We start from the raw sequence: 14,205 nt of genomic DNA on the forward strand, positions 1-14,205 counted from the left end.
AAGAAAGGTATAAGTAGATCGTGATTAATAAGTATTACATTCTCGCTAAAACTGCACAAGTTGAGAGTTTCATTAACATCTCGATGTCGTTTCATTTGCGACGACCTAAAATACTTCGCTATCACGTCAGAAAAAGAAGAAGAAGGGAATAAATGACACTGCACGTCGAACAGTTGGATCGATCGAGCCCAGAAAGGAGGAAGAACACGATAGCTAATAAAAAAGAAAAAAGAAAAGAAACAGAAAGAGGAAAAAAAGAATTACTGTAGATTTAACTGGATTCCTTTGTCTTTATTTCAACGCAAACACCGGGTGAAGAGTTAGGCCGGTTTGCATTCCGTTGTGCAAATATTTTTCAACGACGTTCGTCCGCGTTTCATGCATACGTCTCGCCTTTGTGTCGCGCGCAGCGACTATGATATTAGATTCCCCGGTTTTTGATGAGACAAAGGTGTCTCGTAACCGCTATTCACCTGTTCCTCTGCTTCTTCCACTCTAGATACCCTCAATACCGTTCAGGTTAACGAGTGCGTTAACTAAACATTTTATTTAACACCGTTGGCTCCAACCATCGAGCAAAGCCATGGAAAAAATAGCAGCCGATCGATCCTCTGTACGTAATTTTCTCGCCAATTCCTCCATTTTTTTCAACAATTTATTAAATTCCCGTAATTTCACGTTTCTCGTACAACGGTGAATTTTTTTTTAACTACGACGCACTTTGCCGAAGAATCTGTGAAAATTTTGGGATAATAGTTGCGTTGAGATGCGGCTATTAAAAAAATGTCAAAGTAGCTGCGTTGAGATTTCGAATGAAATCCGCGTTTCTTTGCGTTCTTCATTTTTAGGATTTCTAGGATTTGCAACGAAAAAATCGGAAAAAATTCCTTAACATACACCTCCGCATCTGCAACGTGCAAAATTTTTTTCAAAATTTTTGCGTACCTTTAAACAGCAAAAATAGGATAAAAACTGATAACCCGAATTTTCCCTGTAACTACCTCTCTAGAAGAGACAAAGGGTTGGAACTTGGTGTCGAATGTTTTCCTTCGGTAAACTATCGAATTTTAAAATCTTAAAAGTGTTTAATCGCATTTTTCATCACAGTTTTTACCAATTCTATCTTCACCTGTGAAACAACGAAACTTTCTTAAACGCGCGAAAATATTTAAACTTCAAACGCAAACAACTATATAACAAGACATTTTCGCTGGAGAGAACGAACCTATCATTGCCACGTATCTACTGTATTATGCAATGGGTCGATTTTATAATTTCGACGTATATTTTTCATACGCCTCTTTAATAGTCCTCCGGTGGTTCGCAGCGACAAAAAGTTCAACGACCTTTCGCGTGGTGAATTACGCGAAAAAGCGGTGAAAAGTGGCGCGAAGGAAAGCAGTATCGAGGGAAGCGCCCGGCGTTCGTCGGAACTTACGGTTCGCCGTGGGAATCGTGGGTCAGCCTAAAATCAATAAAGTGCAAGGTCCTGCCATGTACGAAAAGCCCGCTGGCGTGTGGTAAAAACCGGCGCCTGGTGCAAGGGGTGACGTGTCTCTGAATTATTTATCGTTTTCCAGGTGTTTTTACTGTTCCTCCTTTCTATTCGTTATTTAACGATCGAATAGAAATTCCATTATCCATATTCTATTTCTCCTGTTATTTCTGCCGGTGATTATGAAAGTGGTGTTTCGAGTCAAAAACTTCTAGAGAATTACGCTTATTTTACGTCGCGTCGATCTTTTCACAGAAAAATGAAGTATAAGAGCAAGTATTTTGTGAAATATTCCAATACACGAAGGGAAAATATTTTTTCGAAAAAAAAATCTTCATAATCACTTTTGTTCTCCGTGGAAACTTGAATTATTAGGTCATCCCGTAAGTTTCCGTCGAATTTCACAATTTAGATCAATATTTCCAACGAACCTTTAAATTTGATTTAAAAATAGAAAAGGAAATTCCTTCAAATTTCACAATTTTTTCCTGTTTTTTCTTTGTTGTGAGATTGTTAGATCGTTGCCATGGAATTTCCTTGGATTTTCATTAGAATATTTGTCGCTTTCGGCACGAACTTATGGGGATAACTTGATGCATTGTCGAAGTCGAAGGAAACTCAACGACACGTGTTATTTTGTTGTATTTATGATTATGGTATAGCAGCGTTGCGTGTTCAGGGTATTTTTAGGTCGAATGACTTTATCGCTCGATAAGTTATACTCGACTTTGCTTGCAAACTTCGAGCATATTATCACGGAGTGTTAATAAAAAAAAAAGGGTTTTAGATTTCTCGTTTTTTCTTTCTCTTTTCTCAAGGGAGTTTATGGTGAAGGTAACACGAACGACAGGTTCGCGAGTGTTTAAACGTGTATGATTGCGACATTCTTTGAATTTTTGTCGCGCGATTCGCGGAGAAACGTGGGTTTTTTAAATTGTCGCCGGTGTATATGTCGAGCGTGGTTGGTTAATATGCTCGAGTATGGAATAAATTAATTTGGAACAGTCTGAATTGGGTGTGAAATGTGGGAAAGTATAATTTCAAGTAATTTATTGGTGGAAACAATAGCCGCTATTATCGCGAAACCAATTTTACGAACGTAAAATGGAGTTAGTTTAATTAGTAGAATTTTGACAATTAAAAAAGTTTTTATTGTCAAAACTTCTTAACCCTGGGACATTAACACTGTCCCCGGGGGATTTTGTTTTCATTCTGTCTGTACTTTCACTTAACAAGTATCCTCAGATTCGATAAATATTAATTTCCTTCGAATTTATAAAATAAACAATTTCTACTGTTTCAATGTCTATCGATAAAATTAGTAAAAGAATTTTAGAACGTTAATATCACAGAAAATTAATAAAAAAAAAAGCCACTCAGAAGCCAAATTCTCGAAAAACTCAAATTCACAAAATATCAATTCTCCGAAACTTAATTTTATTATTAAAAACTTAATTCTTCAGAAATACAAAAAATTTAATAAATCCAATTTCACGAAGTTAATCACTTTGGCTACCGAGTGTCTCATATTACAGCAAACTTGGAAAATTTATATCCGAGAAATGATCTATAACATAGATTAAAAATTCTAGAAAAAGGAGAAACTAATCTTCGACACAGTTCGAGTAGAAAAATCACCGCGTTCCTTACACGCGTTTCTTGCACCGAGCAAGAAGAGAGGCGATTACAGGGAAAAAATTCCACGGGAAATTAGATATTCTCAGCTGGCAGGAAAATCGCTAATTACGAAGCTCGATGCAGCTAGCGTGAACCACGCGGATCTCCCTCGTCTGATCGCGATCCAGCATTGTACAAAAGGCAGTGTGTTTCTTCTTTTTTTCTTTGCACAGTGTTGGCCACCCTGGATATATACATACGCGATCTTTCGCGGAACGAACAGAGGCGCGGGGAACTATTAAAAATTCATAAAAGAAGCTCGTTAACAGGGCCGTACTCGCCTAACGACACATAATTAGCGAATTATCAAAATCGTTAACATTCAAGCGCGAGATTTAATGGATCTTAATAAGAAGGGAATTTAGAGGAAAATTAGATGAGCTTGCAAGGACATCGGGCCGGCAAAAGCGTAAACTGCTCTCGCAGTTACTAAGTGGCTAACGTAGCGAGGAAAGTTCCAGAATAGTGCATTTCTTCTTCTATCCGGTGAAATTATGTTAACGGAGGAAAGTCCGTGAACGAGAGTTGCTTTTTTGTTCAAATGTTAAGTTTTAAAAAACCTGCAATATTTTTGTATTTCATGTATTAGTCCTCTGTTCGTTTGCTCTGGATTATTTCTGTAGTTATCTGATGTAAGTAGAACCCATTTTTCAATGTAATCTACCCTAATCTCGATGCACTTAGTACAGTGTTTTATAAGTAGTTTTATTCCCTTGTAATAACAGTCCGAAGTATTTCTCTAGTGCTTCCGAGTAACGCGTAGTATGTTTGACCGGAAATTTACGATTGCCTGTACATCCTAGAATTTTCTAGAGTATCATTAGAAATGAAATACTGGAAGTGTTGCGTGAAATGTGAAAAGGCTAGAAATCCAATTTTTTTACTTGCGACTACCTTACTAAGAATATTACAGTAATTTCTACTTTCTCTCCGCTTTTTTACTAATTTTATCATTCCTCGTCACTATAGAGCAGCAACGCGTAAAAATAATACTATAGCCACAATTTATATATCTCTAGCTTAATCACGTGCCGCCAAATTTCCGTGCAAACATTTCTTCACAAACTTCACAAAACCCCACAGAAAATATTCCGACAAACCTCTAAACGAATTATTCCCGCTAAGCATTTGTCACAAGCCGCCGAGGTACCACAAAGATCGCTCTCCTATCCGGAATTTCACCGTAAATCAACCGGCTAAAATCGCGTTTCGTAAAATTTCCACGCATCGATCCGCTGGAAAACATGCGGAAGAAATCACACACGTGAAACAGCTTCTGACGCGAATTTTTCCCAGCGGCAAGAAAATGATTAATTATAAAGCTGGATGCAACCAGGTTGAGCTAGATTCGGTTCACCTGATCGCGTTCTGCAACGTTGTACGAAAGAGCGTGTTGTTGCGCAACCGTGGCCACTCTGTGCAATCTTTGTGGAATAATTGCCGGTTCGTGACGTATCGTCGGTCACGAGAAACAAACGGTTTCGTGGAAGCCGCTTTGCGCCGATTTGCATTGATTTTGCCTTGGGACGGCCAGACGCCTCCTCCTTCTTCCCGGCTCCGTCGCGAATATAATACGTGTGCAAGCGTCAAGCACTTCCGGTTCGCTAGGGGTGAAGAAGAGCGAGGACTCAAAGGGGCCGAGTGATTCCGCGACAAACGACGAACTCGCCCTAGAAATCAAAGCCCCTGCACACGTTTCCACGGATTTCTTTCTCTCCTCCCCCTTCTTTTTTCTTCAGCTAAGAACGAGGGAAACGAGAGCTCCGGTATTTACGAATTACGGATTATTAACTGGAAAGGAAACCGGATGTTTTGCTTCTTCGAGAAGTGGTATCGAAGTGTTCGGAAAATTCGATTCCGAAGATTCGAAAATTTTCTGCTTCGAGACGTTAGAAAATCGCGAATTTTTCAGGAGAATCACTTTGTCGATTAATGTGAAATCACCTTTGCGCTGATTTTATTTATTAGTTAAAAGAAATTAATATAAATTGCAGAATGAAGCTTTTGCAGTAACTTTATCATTGCAATCACGTGTGAATTGGCGCGTTAATTTAATTAATATATTATACACACTTGAATCTTTCTTTTTATATTCAGTCTGTTCGAGCAGCGAACTCTCACTGACAAATTTTCTGTCTGGTAGAAATAACGCAAAAATCTACCTGGCAGGGTGAAAGAATTGATGATATCTAACGAAGTAAAGTGTCTAATAAAGTCAATTACTGTTACTATTCTTCTCGCCATGAAATAGAATTTAATCTTCCTAAAAGCAGAATTTCATCGAAAACAGAGTATCTCAATCGAAATCTAATAATTCAATAAAGAATCTATCATCTTATCACCAGAAAATTCACGAAATACGATTAAGATCAAGCACACGCACACACAGGTCTCTCCCTTGATCCTCTCACATCGCATCCAAGCGAAATCCTCGATAATCGAGCATCGTTCTATAAAATGGCGTTACCAAAAAAACGCCTCTTTGGGGTCAGAGGATCTTAAAGGCTGCCGCGAACAAAGCGTCCTCGAACGTTCCTCGATAAGAAACACATAATGCCGTTCTTCGTGGAGATCAGACAGTACGCGACAATTGGCATTTGATGTATAGCCAATCTCGTGGTTCCGAGAAATTCCTATTTTTTCACGCGGACGATTACGTTCTTACGGCTAATATCATGCCATTATGCTGTTTCTTTGTAAATAATCTCGGTGTACTTAGGGTACGCTTACTTGTGCAGCGATGTAGGAATTTATAGCGAAAAGTGTGTCGCAGTAAGGACGTACGTTTGAAAAGAAGAAAAAAAAAAGAAAAAAGCGTGACATAATGACGTATTAAGTAAGAGGATTGACATTTTCGAACGCGAGAAGTTTCATCGGGTAGAAACGATGAACGCGACTTCTTTTTTTTTTTTTTTACATTAAAATATTATCGTAGACGACGATCGATCACACTTGGCCCACGTGTACGTGATCCTATTATGTCATGGTTTGCCGATGTGCGGTACGTGTAGTGGTAGGAATGTTTTGATTGACGACAATTGTTTCGCGATAATGGCTTGAATTGCGTACGGCAATAGCGGTCCTTCGATTGATTTGTAATTCAGGGGTTTTCATTGGAGACTATTAATTGACGCAAATATAAAGCAACACAAGTGTATGTGTGTATGCACGTTTATCTTTTATCGATTAAAGAAGTTTATCTATTAAGATTTTCTCCTTGAAGTATCGAACGTTATTGCATACTAACCTGATTTTTCTCACGATAAAAAATTCTTCTATGAAAACTTACACGTTGTGGAATAGCAACGTAATTTCAGGAATAGGAAATAAAGGAATATGTAAATTTCGAATGTAATAACACGATAACGCGGTAACAAGTTAGCGAGAAAATATAATACCTTGAACTTAGTTGGTACAATTTAGAACGGATGTTACATGTATGTATATTCCCATGTTAGTCAACATCGATCTCTATCGAAGCGATAAAGTCAGATCGATAAAAAGTGTAGAAACCATTCCAGTCACAACGTACCGAATAAATCATCTGTGTTGTATCGCTAACAGCCGAGAAAGAAACAACAATGTAATACCTACTCAAGATTAATCGATCATCGTTCACAATTTCATTTCACGTCTCTAAGAATGCATTAAAAGTAACGGTAATAAATTACCACTAATATATTTTGCACACGTTTGCCTTTCTATTTAATAAATACCTTCGCATAGCGTTACACCGATACGTGAAACACAATACTTAATTTCGTAATTCCGATAGAAAAGAGAAAAATTCAGATCAGGCATTGTTCCATTAGACATGTTTAAAATACATTTTCGTTAACAAAACTTAAGTAAATTTAACACAGGATAGGATATTAACCAAAAATGTATTAAAGTATAGTGATAAGCGACTGCTAAGTGCTCCGGTGTCCGTCTCGCCCGACGGCTATTTCCAGAGTGTGCTCTCCGCGTCCTATCCTGCGTTGCTCGGGAAAAGCGTTGGAGCCCCCTCGTTCGACTTTCCGGGGAAAGGGCCTAGTTTATGGCACCCTCAGGTATCCGCGCGCTTTCTCTTCCTGGGTGACAAAGTCCAGGCCACCACTTCGCCGCCGAAATCTCGCATTTCTTACATTTTGTTCAATTATTCAATATCAATTCTTGCATGACATTACCGTAAAGGAGAATTAAAAAGAAAATATTGAAAAATTCATAGTTTAATGTGAAAAATATTCCAAATCAGTTACTATGCCATCAGAAATATCTAAACTAAATTTCGTTCAACTGTTCAAAATCAATTCCTGCATCACTGTACCATAAAAAGAGAAATATTGGAGAATTGATTAGATTAATGTAAACGAAGCTTCATTGATCGTTTTTTCATCCGAAATGAATTTCCACCATTAAGACCATCATGACTAATTGCCTATTCTGTTCCAGACTTAGGGAGCCCATTCTTCCCTGGTGGTCCTGAATTGTGGCATCATCCACTGGCGTACTCGACCACTGGCGAATTACCAGGCGCGCTGCAACACGCGACGCTGGTGCATCCGGCGTTACATCCTCAGGTCCCCGTACGTTCCTATCTTTGACTATCTGCAGACAAAGCTCTGGAGCCGCCGACGAGCGCCCCGATGCACGTTAGTGATACATGATCGTTATACTCGATTACTATACGATACATCTAGCAGGTAGACACGCATGTAGCGACCGCCGAGACTAGCGTTGACGGCTCGACGTGGTTCGTACAATGGGGTAACGTGTTCGAATACGATCCTTCCTCCCCTTATACACTCTCCAAGAGGATTTCGATAAGAGAATTCTTTTTCTTTCTTTTTTTTTTTTCTTCTTTTAATGGTATCTAGTGGATATAAAACTTTCGATCAATTTTTTTGAGGTACCTATGGTGGTTTTATAGTTACTTTCGAGTTAATAAGAGTTTTGCAGTAAAACTTTTGAAAAAGAGAAAATTATAAATGTTGGTGAATTTAGTCTGTTCTGTTTTAATGTAAATGAAACATGAACGGAGTTTTGGTGGATATTATAAACGTTACTGTGGCAGTGCCAGTGGAATACATAGGGTTATTAGTAATATTAATATTGTTAAGGTATAGGATGAGGTATTAAGTTGATGTTTGATCCTCAATTGATAGTACTTATATGGTGATTAATGTTTTCTTAACTTGCAATAATGCACTGAATTACAGTCAGTTGGTCGAGTTTCGTGACGAATACTTGGGAATAATTAGATTCTGTTGATATATTCAAGTAATCTGTATCATTAATTTTACAAGGTTCTGTTAAATTGATCGATCTGAAATTCTACGACATTTCTAACATTTCTAATCTAGAAATTTTAAGGAATGTATTATATCCATAAGATACAATAAAGAGAGAAATTGCGAAATACACAAATACACGAATTTCGGATAAACAATTACTAAAACTAAATACACATCACAGTGGATTAATATTCGTTAAAATATTCCTCGCTTAGAATTCAAGTGAAACATGAATCTTTCATTTCTCAGCACTATTTGCTCAATACATTATTGATCCCTTGATGACCTATTGTAAAAAAAGAACTGCTTAATTAGCATTCGTGAAGCATGTAACACACAGGAGTATTCGAACAAATTATCCCGAGAGATAAAAGAAAAAAACAAAAAGTCCATCTACTAGAGAAATTGAGTGGCGATTTAATGCTCCGTAAACCCATCGAAAAATCCACAAAAGTCAAAGCTTGAGAGCATGAAAATTGTTGAACCGTGGGACAAGGTGAACACGAATCTGGAGGAACCGCGCTCGTGCCGTGAATTATTCCATCGCGAGCGTGACGATATCGATTTTAACACACTCACCCCAACTTTCCATGCCCCCGGAAGTTAATTACTACGGCAAGTTAATCATCGCGACTAATATTAAGTTCCCGGGCTGTAAATAAGAAGAAACCGGTGTTCCTTCTTTCCCTTTGTTACTTTCTTTCTTTCTTTCTTCTCTCGTGTATCGGTAGAATTTTCGAGCAGGCTCGTACCGTGTCTGCCTGGTTTCCCGACAACAAGTAAGAACCGATGCTGGTACAGCCGGGTACGAATTAGCCAAACAGCCAGCAGATATTGATTTTTAATATCGCCTAGTCCTGTGCCAGGTTCACGCGGGTACCTATCGCGCGCGATCGCTAACTGTATCGAGCACACTTTTCTTCCTGTTCCGTGACAACGCGAAGAATTTCCATAGAAGTGAACGAGGGAACGAAAGAGGGAAATATATTGCTCGACTTGCGTATACGTGTGCGTCACGATAATGTCATTTTGAAATGGGGAAATTGGAGTTGGGTCGATTTTAAATATCGAAGTGAGTGAAAATGAGTGAGATTTTTGGTAGGCAAATTTTTGTGAAAGGGAAACATTGGAATTAGGTCGATTTTGAATATCGAAGTGAACGAAAAGTGAATGAGAAGATTTTGGTAGACAAATTTTTCTGAAATGGAAAAATTGGAATTTGGACGATTCTAAATATCGAAATGAACGGAGAAAGTGAAAATATTCGACTTGCATATATGCATCGTGATAATGTCCTTTAAAATGGAAAAATTGGAATTAGGTCGATTTTAAATACCGAAATAAACGAAGAAAGTGATGGGAAACATTTTGGTTGACAAATATTTTTCTAAAATGGAAAAATTGGAAATACAGTGTCAACTTGTCAAAATGAATTACGAGCGGTCAGAAATATTTGACGAACAAATTTACGATTTCACATATTTCGTGTTAGAAAATTGACAGCTTCGACAGAAATTCGAAAAAACGAAAAGCATCATTTGAATATTCTGCGATGAAAAATGGAATGTATCATTTTGCTTGCAATTCAAAAATAGCTGAAAATTAAACATTGTTTAGTGCAAAAAGAAATCGAAACTATTATCAGGCCGCGTTTCTATTCCTAAACCAATTACAAAATAATTACTCGTAGAAAACAGTTTTTCGGTTAAAATATCAGTTCTACGAGGATCGTTGTTTCCAATTGCTTGGCGATTATCCATTCGATAATCCAACTTTTACCCATCCAACGATGAAATAAATTTCGAACTACACTGAAGAAAAATTAAGAGGAAGTTATTCGATCGCGTCAAAGAAACAGTTCACTTAGAAACTGTTTTTTCTATCGTCAAATTAATACAGACAAACTTTAACGTTCATTTAATTCCTTAACGCGGCATCGAAGAAGCATTCGTTCCCGACTTGGAACGGCCGTTTCAGCCACTTGTAAATACCACTATTTTATCCGCGAAAATAAAAATGTTCCGCAGAATCCACTTGACGTAATAATGAAGCGGAAGCTCGAGTAAGTAGAGGATATTTCACTCGTGAACTTTGCATTCTGCTTTCAGAAGCATTTCTATAGTGACTCGAGATTTTCATAATTCTGTTCCTGTCCGTGACATTCTTTTCAAAAAAGGAAAAAAATTAGTCGAGGAAAAATTGGTATTAAAAAAAAGTCCATTCAAACGAAAGACTCCGTTCGTTGTTGTTTACAAGTAAAAAAAAAGAAAAGAAAAGAAAAGGTACTTTCATCTTCGTCGAATTACTGTTTCGAAACTGTTTTCGCGAAAATTAATTTGTTTATCGTCGGAAACGTGTTTCTATAAAAATCCCTGTGAAAGGAAACGATTTTTCTGTGCATATTTACGTACGCGAATATCTGAAAAATGAATGTTTTCGTAGGAAAAAAATTAGTTTTCACACTCGTCTTACGTGGACGACATTTTCTAACGTGGAAAATCAAGGAGAGTCGGTTTAGCGAGCAACGACAAAAGAAAACGCGGTAACGATGCAGCAATACAGGATTTCCGAGGCAAGTAGCGCAATATATAATTGCACGGACATTATACTAACAGCGGCATAACGTGAAATTACGAACTGATTGCGCGACGCAGTGCTCGCTAGTGAAGATAATTTCTGTTAGTCGCGAGTGTTATTAAAGTATCGCGGATTCTTCTGTGTACTTTGTACGTACAATGTGACACAAAGTATTCGAGATTCGATCATTTGAACGACTTAATTAGTACAACTGACCAAACTATCAACTGTTCTACCTTTGGAGGACCATAAGATCGAGATTACAAATCTGCAAATGGCCATGGAAATGACACGGACAACTTAATATTGAATGGACACTGTACTACTTTGTGTTATCATTTGTTTGGTTTATGTGTGCTGTGTTACTTATACTCGGACCGGTGTATTTTATTAAGTATTATACTCGATTTTGTATGTTTTCTTTGCGACACATTTTTGTATTCCGTGTAAATTGTGATTTCATGTTTTCATATTTTACCATAGTTTGGAGGTATTATAGGACTACTCTGTTATTGTGTTTTCTGTATTTTATGTTAATTATTAATTGCGTTTTTTATTATTTATTGGACTCTTTTATTGCGTGTATGTTAATTTACTTTAGTGTACTTCTCGTTGATTGCAACCGTTCAAGACCAAGGATATGTTAAGGCAAAGTGTTTAGACTTACGCTGCATCGACACAGGACAGTGCCATTTTTGAGAAAATCAATTTGTTTGCCAAGGATTGTGTATTTTCTGAAGGACTTGGGTCTAGCTGGAAGACGAAAGCAACTTTCTCTGGAAAGATTGTCCAGCCAGATCGCTCTCAATGGCAATTGACCTAGGATTTATGGGCGGATTTCCCAAAAAAGGGACTTTTTGTGTGACGTCCTGGAGGTCTTGTTTACTGGACGAAATACTTGGCCTGCAGGTGACCCAATTTTTATTTGGACAATCCTAGGTCCCATTTTTGTCGGTCGAGAAAAAGATCCCACTTTTCTACATTTTTCACATCCTCCAAGATGTGACTTGGAAAGTGGATTTTCTAGACGATGGAAGGAAACGCTTTTCCTTAAAACAGAACTTCAGACAGAACTTGTTGAATCTTTAGACAAGAACGTATTTGGGTCATCGAAGTAGAACGTTTTTGGACATGAAAACAGGTCATCTTTGAACTTTGAAAGATAGGACAATTTTGGACTTCGTAAAGAACACTTGTGAACTCTTAAGGACTTAAGAGAAATCTGGTGAACTGTGTAATTGTGAAATTTACATTTTCGGACTTTTGACACACAATTTGTAGAAATTGTGATAGCAAGGCGTTGCTTTATTCTAAGAACCTTACGGAATTAACATGTAAATTCTACGTTAATTGCGGAGTATTAGGCGATATTAATGTCATTTCGTAGCACATACCTAGTGTGTTAGTCTGTCAGAGATTTTCTTGAAGATTTATTAAGACACAATTTTAACGACAAGAATATAAATACGTTTAGTGGTTTTTTGTTGGCGTTTAGATAAGTTTAACGCAAATGGATATCTCTGTTATTTCTAAAGATACGAGAGTCTTATCGAACTTGAGAAGAAAAATATCATTATTAATAACGAAAATTGAGCTGTTCAGGTAAGAACAGTAATAAACACCAAATAAATAGCCAAAAGAATATTTAGAAAATAAAAAAGTAAGAAATAAACGATTAAATATTAGAATCATAAGTGTCAACTATGAATAAATAAAATATTCCAATTAGACAATATTTTCACGATTTCAACTTTTTACTCATTCAAATAAGCTAATTTAAAGCCAAAAATTTTGTCAATGATTCGAAACTTAGAAGAAGAAATTTTGTCAATGATGCAAAACTTAAAAAGAAAAATTTATCGATGAACCGAAACTTAAAAAGAAAATTTTGTCAATAATTCGAAACTTAGAAAAAGAAATTTTGTCAACGATTCGAAACTTAAAAGAAAAAATTTGTCAACGATACGAAACTTAAAAAAAAAATCTTCGAAATAACAGAGAGATTCACAGGCCCCTTTCAAACGCCCGAAAAAATTGCTAAACAAACGGAAGGGTCCGAATAACGCTGAAAATCCTGTGTGTTTCTTTTTTTACAGGCGCCCATGTCTCTGCCGCATCCTACGACGCTGACGTCGATACACGCGTCGCTGCCCCATTTCCTACCGTCACCGGCCTTGGCATCGCCGGTAGGTTCACCCTCGTCTCAGCAGAACCTAGTGAGCAACGCGCCCTGTTCCACCCTGTTCGTGGCGAACCTCGGCCAGTTCGTGTCCGAACAAGAGCTTAAGGACATCTTCAGCAGGTTAGAGAACATCTTACCGAACGAAAATCCATACGTTATCGAATACTTGTGAAAAAAACAAAACAAATTGAACAACGTACGAATCCTTGTTCCCATATGCGTTCGTCGTACACGACGAGGTTCTCTTTTTTCTTTTTCGTTCTCCATGCGACATGCATTCGCTGGATTACGCTTCCTCTGGTATCATTCCAGCGTAGTACGACCTTCTTATTGTTGAAGTATGTTTCGAGACATCTGCCGCGAGGCAAAACGTTCACGGGAACGACAAACAGACTTGAAGGACTTGAAATGAAGGGAGGTTAGTGGAATAGCTGGAGGATGATTTGTATAGGAGAATTTTTTGATTCAGTTCTACTGTGTGTGCGTGTTACACGCTCACTCGGAAGTTTAAGAATTATTGTAGACTTTTGGAAAATTAAAAAAAGTAAGGATAACTTGTATCGATAATAATCAATATTTATAAAATTGACGATGAAGATTTCATATCGATTCAAGTGAAATTACAAGAATAATGCTAGGTGAAAAATCAAATTTGCATGAAAAATCGTTTATTCTTAAAATTAGTGATGATTCTTGAAATGAAGAATAGCGAAGAAAGGAGGACGTTTAAAAAAGGTCAATTTTGGCATACGGTCGGAACGAAAAATTTTTTTACAGCATGATTCTACGCATCCTGAGGAACGAAAAATGTAATTGTCATTTTTCCCGGAAATGATGGGAAAGTTATGAGAAATGCGGTTCAAGATAAGAGTATGACCATACTTATAACTTATATTCCGTCTCGTTTTCTTCGGATAATGGTCTGTTCGTAAATTAACCGCTTAGAAACTCATACTGAGGATTATTTACAAAGATTGTTGTACATTAGTGTTTAATAA

General features: G+C 37.4%; 1 protein-coding gene across 4 annotated transcripts in view; it reads left to right on the forward strand.

Moving 5' to 3' along the window:
• Window positions 1-14,205, forward strand: part of LOC108577103 (protein couch potato) — a 168,523-nt gene that overhangs the window by 132,492 nt on the left and 21,826 nt on the right. For 2 of the 4 annotated variants that reach the window (XM_017940203.1, XM_017940205.1), the window contains exons 6-7: window positions 7,607-7,740; window positions 13,122-13,327. In XM_017940203.1, coding sequence (XP_017795692.1) covers window positions 7,607-7,740; window positions 13,122-13,327 — 340 coding nt within the window. Of the gene's footprint in view, window positions 1-7,606; window positions 7,741-7,854; window positions 7,858-13,121; window positions 13,328-14,205 lie in introns of all 4 variants that reach the window. The other 2 variants (XM_017940202.1, XM_017940204.1) reach the window with 2 other exon arrangements.

This window comes from Habropoda laboriosa, unplaced genomic scaffold, assembly GCF_001263275.1.
Source record: "Habropoda laboriosa isolate 0110345459 unplaced genomic scaffold, ASM126327v1 scaffold486, whole genome shotgun sequence".
NCBI classification, from domain to species: Eukaryota; Metazoa; Arthropoda; class Insecta; order Hymenoptera; family Apidae; genus Habropoda; species Habropoda laboriosa.